At 41.8% G+C, this 17,645-nt stretch overlaps 1 protein-coding gene across 11 annotated transcripts in view; it reads right to left on the reverse strand.

The window, feature by feature from the left end:
- Positions 1-1,862: 1,862 nt before the first annotated feature.
- The window catches only part of MBNL2 (muscleblind like splicing regulator 2), a 77,576-nt gene continuing 61,793 nt past the window's right edge, over positions 1,863-17,645 (reverse strand). For all 11 annotated transcript variants that reach the window (XM_035114348.2, XM_035114356.2, XM_035114355.2 and 8 more), the window contains one exon: positions 1,863-6,608. In XM_035114348.2, the coding sequence (XP_034970239.1) occupies positions 6,594-6,608 (15 nt within the window). In that variant the 3' untranslated portion in view covers positions 1,863-6,593. The remainder of the gene's footprint in view (positions 6,609-17,645) is intronic.

The following is a 17,645-nucleotide window of genomic DNA, read 5'->3' on the forward strand; positions in this document are numbered from 1 at the left end:
TTTTAAATAAGTAGCCCTCACCATAATTAAAATGCCTCTTGCTACAGCTTTAGATTTAGCCAAATGGATTAGAGCTGTGACATTTGATTCATTTTAATGAATTTTTCTACATGAGCTGTTAGTTCTGGAGGGCGAAATATTTATTCATTGAGCACCATCCACAGGCAGAGATACACACACACACACACACACACACAGACGGAAGACAGGGAAGTGTGCAGTACTTTCCATTGCTTATACTTAACCTTACAGCATCCTATAATCAAGAGTTATCCCCACGGAGTTAAATGGGGCTTACTGTTCAATAAGTGGCAGCTTTAGACTAGGGCATTGGGGCTGGGATTGTGCAAACAGAATATGGGAAAATATATTTTGAGGAGATATCTGAAATGAGAGGGGTGACTTTAGAGGTATTCTGCAAGACAGCTCCAGCAGCATATGACATTAGGAGAGAAAGGATGGAATTGTTTGAGGGTGCAGAAGTCTCTCTGGGTGGCTGAGTGGTGGAACTAGAAGGTCACAGGCAAGCATGTGCTGGGATAGAAGATAAGGGGCCTACCTGGTCCACTATAAGCAGCTGTCAGTGCCCAATCAGATTCCTACCGGAAGCACACAAGCAGGACATGAGCACTATAGCGCCGCTTCTGTTAATGGAGTATATATTACTGGTGCACTTCCCTCCATCTTTTATGGAACTCCCACAGAACATTTGGTTGTTCTCCCCTTTGGCCACATTTAAGCACATTTAAGGCCTTTGGGATGCAAGCAACTTCTTTTTAAGAGTCTATAATTTTTGCTCTCTACTACTGTTGCCTTGTTCTGTTTTCATGTTCAGGTACGTTTTAGTGTGTGGTGCTGCTTACCTGCAATAAGCCTAGTTCTCGGCTAGGCTGTTCTCAAGGCACAGCAAGCTAGATGCTGTAGGTACATTTGCTGGGTTCTAGAGCTCACCTTTACCAACTGACTACAACAGCAGTTGTTTTTTGTCAGATCATCGAGAGGCCTCAGCACTTGCATGAAGTCAATCTAAGGGGAACTCTGGCTTCCCTTAGTTCAGGCTCCCCGGTACAGAGAAAATCATCGCCTGTAGGATGTTTTGAGATAGCTCATTGTCTGTGCCAAACGGAAAAGGGAAGGAAGTTCTGAATTTGTGAAAGAATGATTGTGCCAGCAGTGTCTGTTCTGACTAAAAAGCATCAGCATAGGTGTAAGGGGGAGGGCTTATAGGGAACAGCCCCCCCTCATCAGGTCGAGTTCCTCTCAGAGCAGCAAGTCCAGTAGCGGATCAGATTACAGGAAGCAGGAAGCAGAGAGGCAGGGAAGAGGCTCAGACAGCATGAGAGAGCCTCAACACATAGTAGAGAAGGAAGCAGCCGGGGAGGAAATGACGGGAGAGCAGTCAGAAGGACGCCCCCCTCGACGCCTGAATCAAGGCGCATGGCACCCCGTAGGGTGAGAGGAAGGCGCTTTGGGGTTCCCAAGCTGTTATGTTGGGCGCGAAACAGAAAGAAGCCATTGCGAGGTTCTGACTTGGACTAAGCAGACATGTTTTCCAGACTCTTTGCACTGTAAATAGGATGCACAGTAAAAACACCTTAAAAGACAAGCAGGTGTGGAGCGTCATTACTCAAGAGTAGCCGCAAGAACCTATGATAATAGGGATTGGTATTGCATGTGGATTGAGAATGCCAGGGGTGCCTGGCATAAATTCCTGTCTGATAAAAGCACCCTAAATTCCAGCATTTCTTCATATATTTATTGCCTATAGCTTTTCTAAACGCAAGGCTCATTGATCCACTTTCCTTTGTTGCAATCATTTTCTCAGTATGTCACAACAATGAAATAACACTGAGGTACCAGAATCATTTTAAAATGCTTCTTTTTATTTCCATGGTTGCACATTGGGTAATTAAATAATATTTCAACAAACTCATAAATGAGTATTTAAATCAGGCTCCTAAATAATTACAGTACATGGAATAAGAGAAGGGCTTTATTTAACTGTTAGCAAAGGATGCAGTGTAAATCTCACCATTGATCATTCTGTATGGGCAAATTAAGGTATTTTGGTGAAGTGCTCTTACAGAAAACACAGAGACATCCCAAGACACTTGAAATTATGTCTCGACTTCAGTACTTGTTGACTATATTGGCCCATTTCATGGTTGCTTCAAATGAGTATTAAAAACAACAACAACAACAAACCAATGTAAGGTCGATTTACCATCGTTAGACATTCTTTCCCAAAATATAAATGAAGTTTTGGCAAATAATATTTATACAGAAAAATAGGTTTCGATCTTTCCAGATTCAATGTACTCTACAAAACTACTCTAAAATAAATAAAAAATTATGTTCTTGTATACTTTTTCTTTTAAATCCTAGTTCTTTCTTTACTATGAGTACAGATTAAAAGCAGGAGGCACTGAGACTAAACAAAGTGCAGTTGAGAATGGGCAGAAGGAAACCAGGCTTGGGTATTATGTCACATTAAATCTCAGCTTAAAACAAGCTGTGGTTTAATGCGAGATAGTGGGTGCTCCTCTGCCACTCCTACCACATTGTGGATCAAACAATGCGTCAGCCTTGTTGTGTTGTCCGAACCTGGGCTCGTTGTCATTGCTCTCCAAACCAGCCAAGATCTGTTTTTAGCTTACCACTAGTGGTTTGTTGGGGGAGAAATGAACCACAAACCTGGGTTTGAATGGCAAGGCAAGGCAGATTCTGCCTATTTTGTCCACAGGGTGGCAGCAGCAGAAAAGCAGCACTGAAAACCTCCTTAGCAGCATGTGCTTGCAAATACACCATAATTTGCTTTAAACTATGGTTTATTGTGATGTACAGACTGGGCCAGTGATTTTGCTGTCCTAGAGACAGGTATCTCTGAATGCATTTGCATGACTTCTGCTCTCCTAAGTAGCCCTTGCTGAAAAGGACAGGGTTAGACTTCCTTTGCAGCTGAAAATTACAAGTTTTGTTCCTAGTTCTGCTGATGGGACACATTCTGGTAGAAATGGAAAACAGTAAAATGAGGCAAGCAACAAACAGTGGGGCAAAGTCATGTGTTTAGATGCCAAATGGCTGAAAGCAAGCATTAAAATGTATATCGCTTTAGGGTTAGAACATCAGGTTGAGGCTGGAATGAACACTATGTGAAAAGCCAGATAAATAAAGGAGGAATCGGTTCTGGAGCGCAGGGCTGACATCAGGGCCAGCACAAGACATTTTGGCAGCTGAGGCCAACCACAAAACGGTGCCCTGCCTGCCCATCAGGGAAGAAGGGGGTGTATGAAGTTGTACATCAGGAGTAAGGAGAGGAATAGCTCGGGAGAGCATGAGACTCTTAATCACGGTCGTGGGTTAAAGCCCCACGTTGGGCAAAAGATTCCTGAATTGCTGGGGGTTGGACTAGATGACCCTTGTGGTCCCTTCCAACTCTACAATTCTACATCAGAAGTAAGGGGTGAGGGAGTGAGTATTTATATTAGGAATGGAGGCGGGGGCGAGCGGTGTCAATTCAAACTTACCTGATGGTTATCATGTGGGGGGGGGAGAGGGCATGCTTGGAATCACACGGGGTTGGTTCAGAGCCCAAAACACCCCAGAAATGGCAGACCCCGCCATTTCATCCCTAGGGGTGGGAGACTAGCAGAGCCTTCTACTTGATGAGATTACCTCTACAGTGGCATTGGGGTGGGGAGCTGCTCGAGAGGGGTAGATCCTGCCTCCAAAGCATATGTAGCAGCAGAGGCTGGCGATGAATTCCTTGGAGGCTGGATCTTGCCTTGCCTTGCCTCATGGTTGGGCCAGCCCTGGCTGGCACAGTATGCAAGGAGCAGGATTTTTAAAAGTTGCAAGTGAGAACGTGCCAGGGGCGAGTGGATTAATATATGTTGTTACTAATATAATTTTTTTTTATAAATCACTTCAGAGCCAGAGGCTGTTGAAGCAGTGTAGAACGAAGCAAAATGGGGTGATGCAACATACTCGGGAAAACAATGCAGGTTGAAAGCTTAGTCAGGGCTCCTGGAGGGCAGTGTGGACCTCATTCTAGCTGCCGCTGGTTTCTCTGCCTTTGCAACCTCTGTGACTCATGCTCTTAAAACTGTGATTCTCAAACCACTTAGTCCAGCATAGCTCCATTGAGACAACACAGCTATTTTGGAGCCGATGGATTGTGGTTTGACATAAATATTTTTAGAAATGTAGAAACAGAACAAACTTATATGTCAATACAGTGGAACTCTCTTTTTAAAAAATAGGATCTCTCTTTTTCTCTTTGTTCAGGAGGAAATAAAGATAATGATCATTAATGGATAGAAAATAACATTGCAGTGATTCTAAGAAAATAATTGCTTAAACATAATGTTCAATAAAACATTCTTTCTACAGTTTAAATATTTAAACAACATACATAAATTGCCATTTAGTATTGTCCAATAAACTATCAAATGTTTAAATGCATTTTTTTTAAAAGAACCCAAACTACAGATGTAGGTAAACGGCCATATTATCAACCTAGGTTAAACATCTGAGAAAATTTACAAGTAAAGATAAAAGAAATACATATTCCTCACAAATTAAAACTAATCCAAGATTACAAACACTATGTTTACCACCAGATTTTGGGTTCTTTGTCCCCCCCCTTTCTTTTAGGTGATTGAAGCTATTGTTTGAATATAAACAGATATTAGACATTTGAAAAACAAGATTAACACTGAAAAATAATTTCATTAACAAAAAAATCAATTAGTGCTTCTGGTCTTTCTGAGTTGGCAGTGCCGCTAGAGCTAAGTAGCTTAGAATCAATCTGAAAAGTCTAAGTTAAAATACTGCAATCATTTATAATGTTCACATGGAAAAAAACCAGATGTTTCAAACAATTATACATATTTCCATAGAACAGCTGCTTTTTTGTTTTATAAACAATAATTTAAAATCTATGTACTTGTCTGATATATGTGCAACATATAAAATGTGAAATGTGACATATTTGGTACAACAGTGTAGGAAACAAATCTTAAAAACAAACCTCCTACATTAAGAAAATGTATATAATTACCTTGTAAATCAACACAGTTTTTAAAAAAGTAAACATTAAAATCTGTTTTGTCCATATATATGTATGTGTATATATAATATGTATATAGCTGTATTAAAGATATCTTCATAGTTCTGTGACATAAAATAAGCTTTTAAAGAAAAAAAGGTTAAAAGAACTAGTTTCTTTCTCTGTGCTGTAATCCGGTTACAACTTCTTAAACCTGATTTTAAAAATACGGCAACATTAACAATGGATTAAACTGAAGCTCTCTCTACATACATTTTGTTCAGTATTTTCCTAGTCATCTAGATTAAAGTCACTTATTAGTTTTTTTCAATGACTCAGTTTCAATTATTCTGTTTTGAGTTAAATTAGAATATCTTGCTATCTTTTCACCTTTAGACCCATTTCTTTAATTGGGAAGAAGTTATTTCATAACAAGTTCTTGATTTTTGGTAACCTGATTGTAAATCTGAAAGCTTAATCACTTGGTGTAAATTCAATTATGGACATCAGTGTTACATAGTTTCAAGTCTGATGTGGCAAAATTTAGGCACTTTTGCAAAGGCTTTGTTTTAAAAAATATCCTCTCTTTGTAAAATAACATAGTCAAGACTTTGTTTGGGGTATGGAAACCATACTGTGCAAAGGTTTAATTTAGTTCCAGAATGCCACGATTCCAGTACAGCTTCTCCGCACCTGCCCAAAATCAGCTCGTGTGCATCTCCGCAATTTGTGCTTTGCCTTGGAGCTTTTAACGGGTGATGTTCAGGAATACAGGGCTCTGCTTTCACATCACCTCCTTTGCCTTGGCATCAACTGCCTAGTAGAGAAGTGAGCTTTTTAAGAGAGTACAAAGTGGTCAAAGGGTTAAAAGTTAAGTCTGCAGTTGGTGAAGATTGGCCAAGATCCAAAGGGTGACTGGGGTGTGTGGGCACCCAAGGGCTTGCACGTGATTTCCCCCCACTTCCTTTGAGCAGGAGAACCCCCCTTGTCGCTCACCTACAGCTTTGGGAACCCTCCACAATTTCCGAAGCAGTTTGCCCCGCGAAGTGGCCAGGGCCCTCGCCCACATGGAGCTCGTTAGGTGGTTCTCTGGACCTTGGGCTTAGTGGCCAATGTAAATCATTTATTGCTAACATTGAAAGATTCATAAAGTTGTGAACCCTACAATAATATATGAATAGGAACTACTTACATTAGCTATAATCATGGCGGTAAGACGATATTTCTAAGAAGTAAACGGTGCTGTATAAAACCTTTAAAAGTAAAATGTTACCCTTTTTTTTTAAGTCTTGAACCATCACAGCTGGCATCAGATAGTTAACTAGATTAGTTTGGAATATACTAAGCATACCATATTTAATATTCATTTTATGATATAGCAGCACTAGCTCTTTAGTGTTTTTGTGATTTGTCCAGACGAACAAACTCTTTACTCAGCATGCAGTTTGTGGCAATTCTATTGAAGAGACAGGGTAGTATGTACAGTAACAATGCTTTGCTGTCCTCATCGAGGCCTCTTGACATTCCATCCCATTCCTGTTGACTATTTCAGGATTATCTGTTAGAAGAAAAGAAAAAACAGCAACATTGTTGAGTGTGCTATTCAATTCTGATGAAGCAACTATTCCCCACCCCCTTTTGGTTTTATGTTGCCTCAGTATGAAAGCACACAGATGGTGAATTTCCTGTTCTGATGGATTAAACTTGCATAGTATGCGAGCCTTTAAGAATAACGGTGCTCATTTGTTACAATGGTGTGTGTTCCCAATAATTTCCTGGACATGCAATACAGTCACACCTTCAATCCCAAATGCCGCAAACCCGGAAATGAGCGCTCCGGTTTGTGAACGTTCTTTGGAACCCAAATATCTGACGCAACTTCCGATTGGCTGCAGGAGCTTCCTGAAGCCAATCGGAAGCCACGCCTTGGTTTCCGAACGTTTTGGAAGTTGAACGGACTTCCAGAATGGATTCCGTTTGACTTCTGATGTACCACTGTATTAGGAAACTCATCATTGTGCCCTCAGCTGTGCCCTGTGCCTTTGCCCTCGGTCTTGACAGATGTTGCTGAAAGCTGGGAACACTCAGGCTGCCATCTCTCTGAATGGGGCCAGCCCAGCACCACGCTCCCCTGGGGTCCTCCTGTGCCACATCATTATTTATTCCACAGGCATTTCCCCCTATGCTGTTGCCTTTAGAAGCAGAGACTAACCTGGGAAGGGATATGTATCCATGCATATTTGCCCAAAATGTCACCTAGGACGTAGCTATACAGCTGCAAATAAAACATTGTAAGAGTGTTTTAAGTGCAATATACAATTTGACACTAGATGGTGATGGTGAGCCTTATGGAAAACTCAATGTACAGTGGAACCTCGGTTGTCGAACGTAATCCGTTCCGGAAGACCGTTCGACTTCCGAAACGTTCGACAACCGAGGCGCAATGGGCAATCATCAAAGTGCATGGAGAAAATTGAGAAACGCGCCTTGGAAGCCGTTCGACTTCCGAGGTGCATTCAAAAACGGAAGCATTCACTTCCAGGTTTTCAGCGTTCGGGTTCTGAAACATTCGGCTTCTGAGACGCTCAAAAACCGAGGTTCCACTGTATTTTTTTTTAAGCTTAAAAAAACCCCTCATTTTCAGAATTTTTTTTCAATGTGTGTGTAGATTCCACCCTAACCTGCTTAGTAGTAGTAAGAAACAAGAAATCCACAAATACTGAAAAGTAGTCTCCAATTAGGGAATGTACTTCAAGCTTGCAAACATACGCTCTCAGGCTGAATAAAAGGGAAAACTCCTCCAGATAATTGGGCAAGGAAGAATTGGTGGCTTTTTTCTTTCAGGGTCGCAAATTATTAATTTAAGCACTGTAAGGCTAATGAAATGGGCTAGTAATTTTTGTGGACTTATTTACAAGGCTGATTTATTATTAAAACTAAACTGCTTGAAGCAGGAGCTGCTTGCCTGGTGGGGTGGAGCTGCAGCAATAGCCTTCAGGCAACAGTGTTGCTGCCATTCAGCAACCGCTGAATGGGCACCTCAGCAGGATCGCTGCATTGGCTCTGCCAGTGCACCGATGCAGCCACAACCATGCAGCTGCCCTTCTTGAAAAGTAGCAAAGATGCTGCTGCCGCTGCCAGAAGACTCTTGCCGCAGCTCCGACCCACCAAGTGAGCTGCTTGAAAGTAAATTTCTCTTGGTAGATGCTTGAGGCCTCAACTCCCAAATTCTAGCACAGGCTCCCACTTACACAGAGGTTAGTATCAGTGAAATGCACGTTAAGTGGGGAACACCCTGAAGAGTCCTAGCAGCTTGCAAGGAGACACTTCCCGGAGCCTGAAAAGGATGTCCTCTTTGGGCTCTGGGGAGGGTCTCCTTGCAAGCCAGAGGCGGAGCGGGACTTTGTTGAGGTTGCCCAGTCTCCCCGCCTAACAGCTGACATGTGGGGTAGAGCAGCAGCTGCTTCTCCGCACATCAGATGAGCATCTCAGCAAAGCCCCACTGTCCCTCCAGCTCACGAGGAGACCCTCCCAGGAGACCAAAGAGGACATCTTCTCTCTGGGGAGGATTCTCCAGGGTGCTCCCCACGTCCTGGCACCAGATGTGTGCACGGTTGCGTGCAAGCCTGTACACGGTTTTCCAGTTAAAGTAGAAGATGTAAAATTTATATGCATGTGCACACTATTATTTAGCATGACTTGAACAAGTTGCAGCAAGCTTCGGGCTTGTGCACTACTTCTCCCCGCATGGCCAGATATTCAAAAGCTTCTACTTCCGCTTTTGATTAGCAACAGCTTGCCATGTAGTTTGGACCCACAATTATAGGAAGCATTAACTATGGTTTGTTTGAACAAGCCAGCGTCGGTTAACTATGGTTTGAAGGTAAATATGATCATAGTTAATATTAAACCAGTTTGTCAGTCAGAATGACACAATTATGATTAAGAAAAAGTGACAACTTCCAAATTACTTCTCCCTGATTCAGCAGCACCTGGGGACCCAATGTTGAAGAAAACTGCTATGGGAAATGCAACCATTATGAAGATCTAATTGGGGACACTTTAGGATGTTCCTGGTTGATTTTTAAAGTTCAATGTACAGTCGTACCTTGGAAGTCGAACGGAACCTATTCCAGATGTCCATTTGACTTCCAAAACATTCGAAAACCAAAGCGTGGCTTCTGATTGGCTGCAGGAAGCTCAAAAACCAAGGTACGACTGTATAAGGTTTGAATCCTATATCATCACCTGAGGACCATGAGACACTACACTAGCATGGAGCCTACAGTTCTAAAATATGCAGCTGCTACATTTTTCTACATAACTTTCAGAACATATTTCTGATAAAAGGTGGCAGTCTTCATCAGAATGATGGGTGTATTTCATGTTCTCAGGACAAATGGATATATTCTGTATGATATACATGAACTATTAACTACAGTGAAATATTACCTCTGCCCTACAGTCTAAAATTAAAATTACTAAAAACTAATACAAAAAGCTAAAATACATTAGCCATTAGGACGCTTATTTCAGCCACATAAAGAACCAGCTCCTTTATCAATAAATAGTTCCTGGAGCCAGATATGAGAATATAAAAGACTAGTGAGAGACCAAGCTTAAACCACAGGATGGACGATTCATAAAATAAGCAAGTAATATTTTCAAGCTATTTTATCCAGCTTCCTGCAGATAGCTCTACAGAGTTTCATTTATTTATGGGGTGCTTTTCAGAAACATATTTTTCAATCACAACACTATAATAATAATAATAATAATAATAATAATAATAATAATAATAATAGAGTGAGAGTACAAGAATCTGAGGCCTTACACTAATCCACAGATGTTCCCTGCCATAGCTTCCTCCTTGCTGTAGCTGCTTCTATCATTTACTTATTCAAAGATTTGTTGTTGTTTTTAATTCTGTTTTTAAGACCAAGAAAAAGGCTCACAAATCACTAAAAACTGACAGTCCCTGTCAGCAGCCTTACAATCTAAACAGACATGACGCAAAAGGGAAATGGATTGGGGGAAGGAATAAATGAACTCGGGTTCAAGTTCATAGTTAAAAGTTGTTCTAATGACTAGCTGGAAATGGAGCAGTGCAGGAGAGGGGACAACACCCCCCCCAAACTCTTCCTTTCCTCTGCTGCAACTACCATAGGGGAGCAATCTTAATTATAGGAAGCCAGATCCAAACCCCAGTCAGCAGTGGGGCTGCTGCTGGAAGAGGGAAAACAGGCCTTAAAAATGATGTTCTCTGCTGAGTTGTCCGGTCCTGTGACCAAGCAGAACAGGCATAGGATCTGGCCTAAGTCCCGCCGCCATGCCCCTGGAACTCCCATTTTGTGGGATCTGTAGCAGCCTCGGCTCAGCCCTGACTGAGCCAGGATGACCACATTACACTGGCTGAGCTGGAGTTGGGGACTCTGACTGCATGGGACATCAACCAGCTAAGCCAGAGATCCCCTGCATCCTGAGCTGCTCACCCCAGCAGATCTTGCCATGGGATTGCTTCCTGCCACTGCTGTCATGTTATGACCCATACCATTATTTAGAACAAATACCTTTGGTGTTTGGCCATGGTAGAGCAAGGGTGAGGTGACGCTGTACTCTTCTGTATACTGCAACACAAGCTAATTCTCACAACTGAATGCAACAAAGATGATGACCTGCTTATCTCATTTAAATCAAAGGGCCGAAATAAAAAGGGGGGTGCATTTGGGGTCATTCCAGGACAGAGATGTTCTTTCCAAAGCTATATCTGGCCCAGTGAGATCTATTTTGAGACTGCACACCATATTTGGGAATGACAATCTAGGCACCTCTTTCACAATCAACAGTTCACCTCTACCTGAGGTTACCTGCCCAAGGATCAAAGTGCATTACCTTAAGGGTTCGTTTGCAAGAGATTATGAAACTTCAATCAATCAGTGTCACAAAGTACTTTTCAGTGCTAGAGAATTTTTGCCTCTGGGAGAAGTACCTGAATGCTATACCACAGTACAGGCATGCAAAACCCTTTTGGCTACACAGGCCAGATCCTTAACAGGCCGAATTTGAGAGGGTTTAAATCCTACTCAGGAAGGGGTCTGCATTGGAACCGCAGCTAAAAGGAAGGGGGAAACCCAAAGTTATAGCAAGGGGTTTCATCTGGCTTAGCACTGGGTTTGGCTGCAGCAGCTGCAGGAGACAACCCCCGTGTCTCCTCCATGGCCTCACAGCCAGCAAGCACAGGCAGGCATCAAAACAAGTCGGTCAGATCACTCAGGCTCTGCTTCTATTTTACTAAAACCCCAAGTCCCACCAGTCAGAATTAGGTGCAAAACAGCGACTTCACACCCTAGTTAACTCCTGGTTTCCCCTACACTTTATTCATTTCAGCAGCGTACTTAAGGAAAGAAATAAAGTGCACTTCTGGTGCTATTGTTAAACCTTCAGAAAACTTTATTGATCTACTGCAAATCTTGCAAAGATCCACCACTAGAGCTCCTGATCTATAAAGAAGGTGTCTGTTCCTCCTGCTGCTACAGTGTGTGGGTTTCCATGATTAAAAAAAACACACAACTGAAATATGCTGGCTGGCCGCGACTGGCGCAGTGGCCGCCTCAATCAGCTGAATACAATGAACAAGGCAGCTGCTCTACTAATTTAAATCGACCAGAGGAACAAGATGGTATAACTTAAATCAACTTAAGAAAAGGTATAGTTTGAAATGGTAGCAAATTCTGGTTTGGAAGCATATGCTGACTTATTCATCTGGCTATTATTTTTGATTGAATTAATAGAAAATAGAAGTGACATCTCCCCATTATCATACCGCATAGCCAACTTCAATTTGTGTTTGCAAATGTCGATCTCATGATAAGGAAACTGGCACTGTTTTTTGTTTTTTATTTTGTTAGGTTGCAAAGCAGAGGAAGAGCAGGAGGTCCATTGCTCTGGCTCTTCCAATGCACTTTAGATTCCACCTCTTGTCCAACTGTTTCCATCCCCAAAAGTTCTTATAAGAACTCCGAGACTTTAAGAGTAGGTTCCTGAGTCTGCTTGGGTCCCCTTTCCCCCTTAATTTATTCTTTCATTTGTGCCATGCCTCTTAGATTAAGGTACAGACTGTCCTCCTTTTATTATTGATCAGTAAGCTACTCTGGGAACATTTCTGGCAGAATAGCAGGGCAAAATACATTGCATTAAAAAGTAATAAATATGTATTTATGCATTTACTGTAGTTCTCAAGCCCAGCAAACAAATTTCCTTCTCACTTTCATAATTAGCACAAAAGGAGTGGGAATAGAGAACATTTTCAGGAGGAGCCATAACTCACTAACAGAGCATCCTGTTCTCACAGTGGCCAAGCAGGCGCCTATGGGAAGCCTGTAAACGGGACGTGACACAACAGTACTCTCATTCCTTATACCAAGCAACTGATGTTCAGAGCCAATACTGGAGGCAGGTTGTAGTCATAATGAATAGTAGCCATTGATAGCCTTATCTTCTATGAATCTGTCCAATTCCCTTTTAAAGTTGGTGTCCATTACTGCCTCTTGTTAGAACGTATCCCATAGTTTCCGGCTATGCGCTGTATGAAGTACTGCCTTTTGTCTGTCCCAAATCCTCCAACATTCATCTTCAGCGACTGACCCCAGTTCAAGTCCAATGAAAGAGAAACTCCACCCACGTTCTCCACCCCATGAATAATTCCATGCGCCTCTATGATGTTTCCACTCACATGCTTTTCCCCTAAACTGAAAAGCCCCAAATGCTATAAGCTTTCCTTACAGAGAAGCTGCTCCAGCCCACTGACCCCATTGCTTGCCCCTTTCTGAACTTTCCCCAGCTGAACAGAGTCTTCCAAGTACAAAATATATTTGTATATTGGCAGTTTTACATGCCAAAGGTCCCAGGTTCTATCCTTAGCACAGTCTTTTCCCATGGAGGATGCTGTGCTGGCAAAGGAGAGCTGCTGCTGGTCACAGTGGCCTGAATAAGGCAGGTTCACCTGCTAATATTTCTCCTGCCACCAATGTAAGTGTTTTTAAGAAGTCTTGTGATGACAATCCTGGTACAGTATAGCTCAGAAATCCCTCCATAAATTAGTTTCATTTCCACCATTAGTTTCATTTTCAACATTAACCAGGAGAAAACGTCCAGATTTTTAAAGCAACAAATTGCTCCTCAAACATTTTCTTGATCGTAAAATATGATTTTTATTAAAGGTACTAAAGCAGCTCTCTGTTGAACTGATAGGATACTGTATCCCAAAAAGTTAATGGTTTGAGGAAAGCATTATTTTGACTTCCTGATATACCCATCCATCCCCATGTCCAACCTTCCCACCCTACATTTTGGAGCCATCAACTTTCGGCTTCTTTCTGGCGTAGTGCAATAAATGAACAAATATCACCTGCACAGAAGTGGTGTGAATGGAATGAGCAAAGTGTCACAAGGTGTAGCGGTTGGCAAGAAGCTGTTCAGCTCATTGTTGCTACAGGTGGAATTGCCAAGTGGGACTGAACAGCTGACATGCTCAGATTTCAGGACACTGGCTTGATGACAGCATATGATACAAATAGCACAACTGTGTGTGTGGTTAGGTCTTCTACCTTCCACTTTAGATAATTCATGGCACCGACTACTTAGGCTCACGGGAAGGTGCCTTAAGGCTATTGGTCCATCGGGTCAGTATGGTCACTGGCAGCAGCTCTCCATTCGAGGATCTTGAGCGGGAGTCTTCCAGCAGAAGCTGGAGATGCCAGGGACTGAACTTGGGACCTTCTGCTAAACATGTGCTACATTGTGGAGTTATTGCCGTTTCCCTAATATTTAACATTTGGCATAGCAACCAAAGAGTTCAGAGCCTTCACCTGCATTACCGCACTGTAACCCTTACCACAACCCTGTAAGGTAGGTCAGCAGTATTATCCCCCAAACTGCTGATAGGGGACGGGTGGTCCTGATGAAAAGTGCATGGTATTCATTGAGAGGTTCCAATCGTTGCATGATCTTGCATCAACAAACAACAGAAATAAGAACGAATTTTGGCCACTTGTGAAAGGTTTTTTATTAGTCCTGAGATTTACAACTCACTATTTACTAAAGAAGGCTTATCGCCGAAGAATTGATGCTTTTGAATTATGGTGCTGGAGGAGACTCTTGAGAGTTCCATGGACTGCAAGAAGATCAAACCTATCCATTCTGAAGGAAATCAGCCCTGAGTGCTCACTGGAAGGACAGATCCTGAAGCTGAGGCTCCAATACTTTGGCCACCTCATGAGAAGAGAAGACTCCTGGAAAAGACCCTGATGTTGAGAAAGATTGAGGGCACAAGAGAAGGGGACGACAGAGGACGAGATGGTTGGACAGTGTTCTCGAAGCTACGAACATGAGTTTGACCAAACTGCGGGAGGCGGTGGAAGACAGGAGTGCCTGGCATGCTCTGGTCCATCAGGTCATGAAGAGTAAGACATGACTAAACAACAATTTACTAATTTTCTAGACATTTATCATAACTGTGTATGTGTGTGTGTGTGTTTCTGTTATGGACTGTTGAGGGGGGCAGTCTTTGGGAAACAAGGTGTTTTAAGGAGGATTTATAGTCTTTAGTTTTAATGTACAGCAATTCACATACAGTACTTGCCCAGAGTGGCATACACTGTGAGCCTATACAGACAACAGTTTTGCCACACAGAGTACCACATTGGCTGCTGTTGTGTGGCAGTGTTGATACAGATTGAAAGATACCCTGGGCTGCTCTACATAAACTCAGTGATGTTTAGATGCACGCATCCTGCTTTGCAGAGGGTGGGAATAGATTACGCTCAGGGTCCCTTCCAACTCTACGATTCTATATATAATTGTGATCTATTAAGTCTCTCCTGATTTTTGGGTTTGTTTTTTTTTTACTTTTTTCTTAAGAGACTATGAAGATGCCTTTTCAGAGTTCATATATTAAATGCTGAATACGTTTAGTGGCTGAAAGTGCTGTGAATAGGATGCTAAACACTGATATTTGCAGGCAACAGAGCTTCCTTTTAATGAAATTGCTTTTTAAAGCAATCCTTTGCATGTGAGTGGCATAGCAGGTAAATATGATGATAAAGCACATGCTACAATCTAGATATCTTACAGAAACTCACAAGATTGCACTTACTGGAAGCAATGTTATTTTTTCCCTACAAGTTACATAAAAAATTGAACTGAACAATTCTTATGTGCATGTGGTGCATTCTGGACAGTTTGCTCATAAAAGCCATCACTGTGTTCTTCAGAAGGCATTTTCATGCTCAAAGTTATAATGTTTAACCCTTAACTCTCCACTCCTACTTGCTGAATTTATGTTTACATTTGCAAACTAAAAAAAGGATCCAGAGTAAATTCAGGGAGTGAGACACTCCATCCCAAATTAGGGAAATTAAAAATCAGCCATGCTAGTACTCCCTTATTAAGATAGTTACAGAAATTTTCCTATACATAACTTAAAGCATGAACTGTACCTGAGAAAAAATTAATCAAAATACTGCATCACTAACTTATTCCCAAACCTGAAACTGAAGAATACAAATTCTGGCATTTCATGAAAGTTCGCTTTCAGATAGGCAGTGGTATTTCACACTTCTTAAAGTAGTGCTATCACATATTGGAAGGCAAATATTAACTTTGAAATTGTGGCTGCAGCTGATGCAAAGCACCTCTACCGAAAAACAACCTACTTTTCAAAGCTCTGTCTTGAGACAAGTTTTAAGTGCTGGAAAGCAATGTGGCATGTGGAAAATTAAGAATAAAAAGGGCATGTGAAATACGCATTAATGGGTCTACTGACTGTGTGCTGCAAAACTAATGAACAGCCATGTAAAATGACATCTTTAACAAGAAGGAAATAAAGAAGTCCTAAATTGTTCTGGGCAGCCTAGTAGGTGGATGCTTTTTCTATCGCTGACAAAATCAACATCCTACAGAGAACATAGCTTTTTACCTTTGTGGACAATCTGTAGGATGGGTTCTTCAAACAGGGGTTTATGTTGCATCTGATCAGGAGGTGGGGGGCTCAGAGCTAAGACATGGTGCCTGATTTAGTCTGGCCTGCCTGTTGTGCTGCCTGCTTTCTGGCTCTGAATGCTAGAGTCCTCACCCCCGCCTGCAAAAACACTTCACAGCAGAGCACATTAGATTGGCAGAGTCTTCTGTAGCTTGGACTTGACTTGTGATGCACTGACCACAATGCTTGGCTACTGTTGCGCTGTACGAGATAGTTTTGATTTTAATAATGGTCTGCCAGCTTTTGCGACATGATCCTGTCGGCTGCCGTAGTTCTAAGTGCTTTCCCATTAAGACATTTGTGGCTATGCATGTACTATTTATTTTAAGCTGTGTTTAACGCTGCATTTTAAATGACTGAATCCTGGCCTGGGACCTTATGGCGGGTTGTTGTTTGTTGTTGTTATATTGGTAGCACCTTTCCAAGTATTGGATTTGTGCTCATAATGTGCCATACTATAACCTCCATGCCATTACGTTCCCAAGTATAGCCTAGATCATCAAGGCCTGTGGCAGATATATGAACCAACCCCAGGTATGCAGAAGCAAGCATAAGCGATGTTCAAGATAGGAAAGTGTGTCAGAGGCAGCTTAGATATCAGGGCCAGGGCTTAAAGAAAGAGATAAATGGCTGTGCCTTTGAGATTGGTGCTAGTGGACTGGAGTAGTTTCTGAGTAAAAGGGCTAGTAAATAATACTAAATAATACTGTGTGTATGTGTATGTGTATTATCTATCAGCATTTTAGATTGCTTTTACTCTTGTTTTTATATTTGGTTTACTGTTCGCTTTGTAAGTCACTTCAAGTCACTTTTGTAAAAACAAAGCAACTAATGCAATCCAAATCAGGGTGTTCACTGCAGAAAGATGCCTTAAAAACAAAGAGCTCCAGGTGATATGAACAAATAAATTAAGCTCCAAGGAAAAGATGAGAGTGATCCCTTTGAGAGTACCACTATCTGACCTGGGATGGTGAGGGAGGGTGTATTTCTTCATTCTCTCAAATATGGTGATCAATCAGATTCTGAGTGTAAGCAAAAATCCATATCCATGCATGTATGTGAATCCATATCCATGCATGTGTGAAACGGCTATCATAAATCAAACACTGCAATGGAGCTTTCCTGTCAACGCGCATGCTTTTAAAAGAGAACCACTGTTCGTAGTCAGTTGGTCAAGCCAGCTGTGCATGTCTTTGCTTTGCTAAACAAACAAACAAACCATGCTTGCTTGTTTTGCTATAGGGGGTGGTGAAGTCTACTTTTTTCACTAAATGAAGCGTACAGGCCTATTTTTACCCCTCCACACTCCAAACAAAAAAAAGAGAGAAGCACTAAATACAAAGGATTTAGGATAGTACAGAAAAATAGTGGGACGTTTTTAAAAAAAGAGTAAGTTGCCCAATATAGATTGGGAGACTCGTGTGTTTTAGGATTTTTCTTTCCTGTTTCGAAAACATTTAGGGAAGGCAGGGAGGTGAATATACCATATATACGTAGGTGAGCTCCACACCTCTGTGCTGTATGGAGTCAGTCTTAAACTGTTGCTTTCATCTATTC

The sequence above is a fragment of the Zootoca vivipara genome, chromosome 4, assembly GCF_963506605.1.
Source record: "Zootoca vivipara chromosome 4, rZooViv1.1, whole genome shotgun sequence".
Classification (NCBI taxonomy): domain Eukaryota; kingdom Metazoa; phylum Chordata; class Lepidosauria; order Squamata; family Lacertidae; genus Zootoca; species Zootoca vivipara.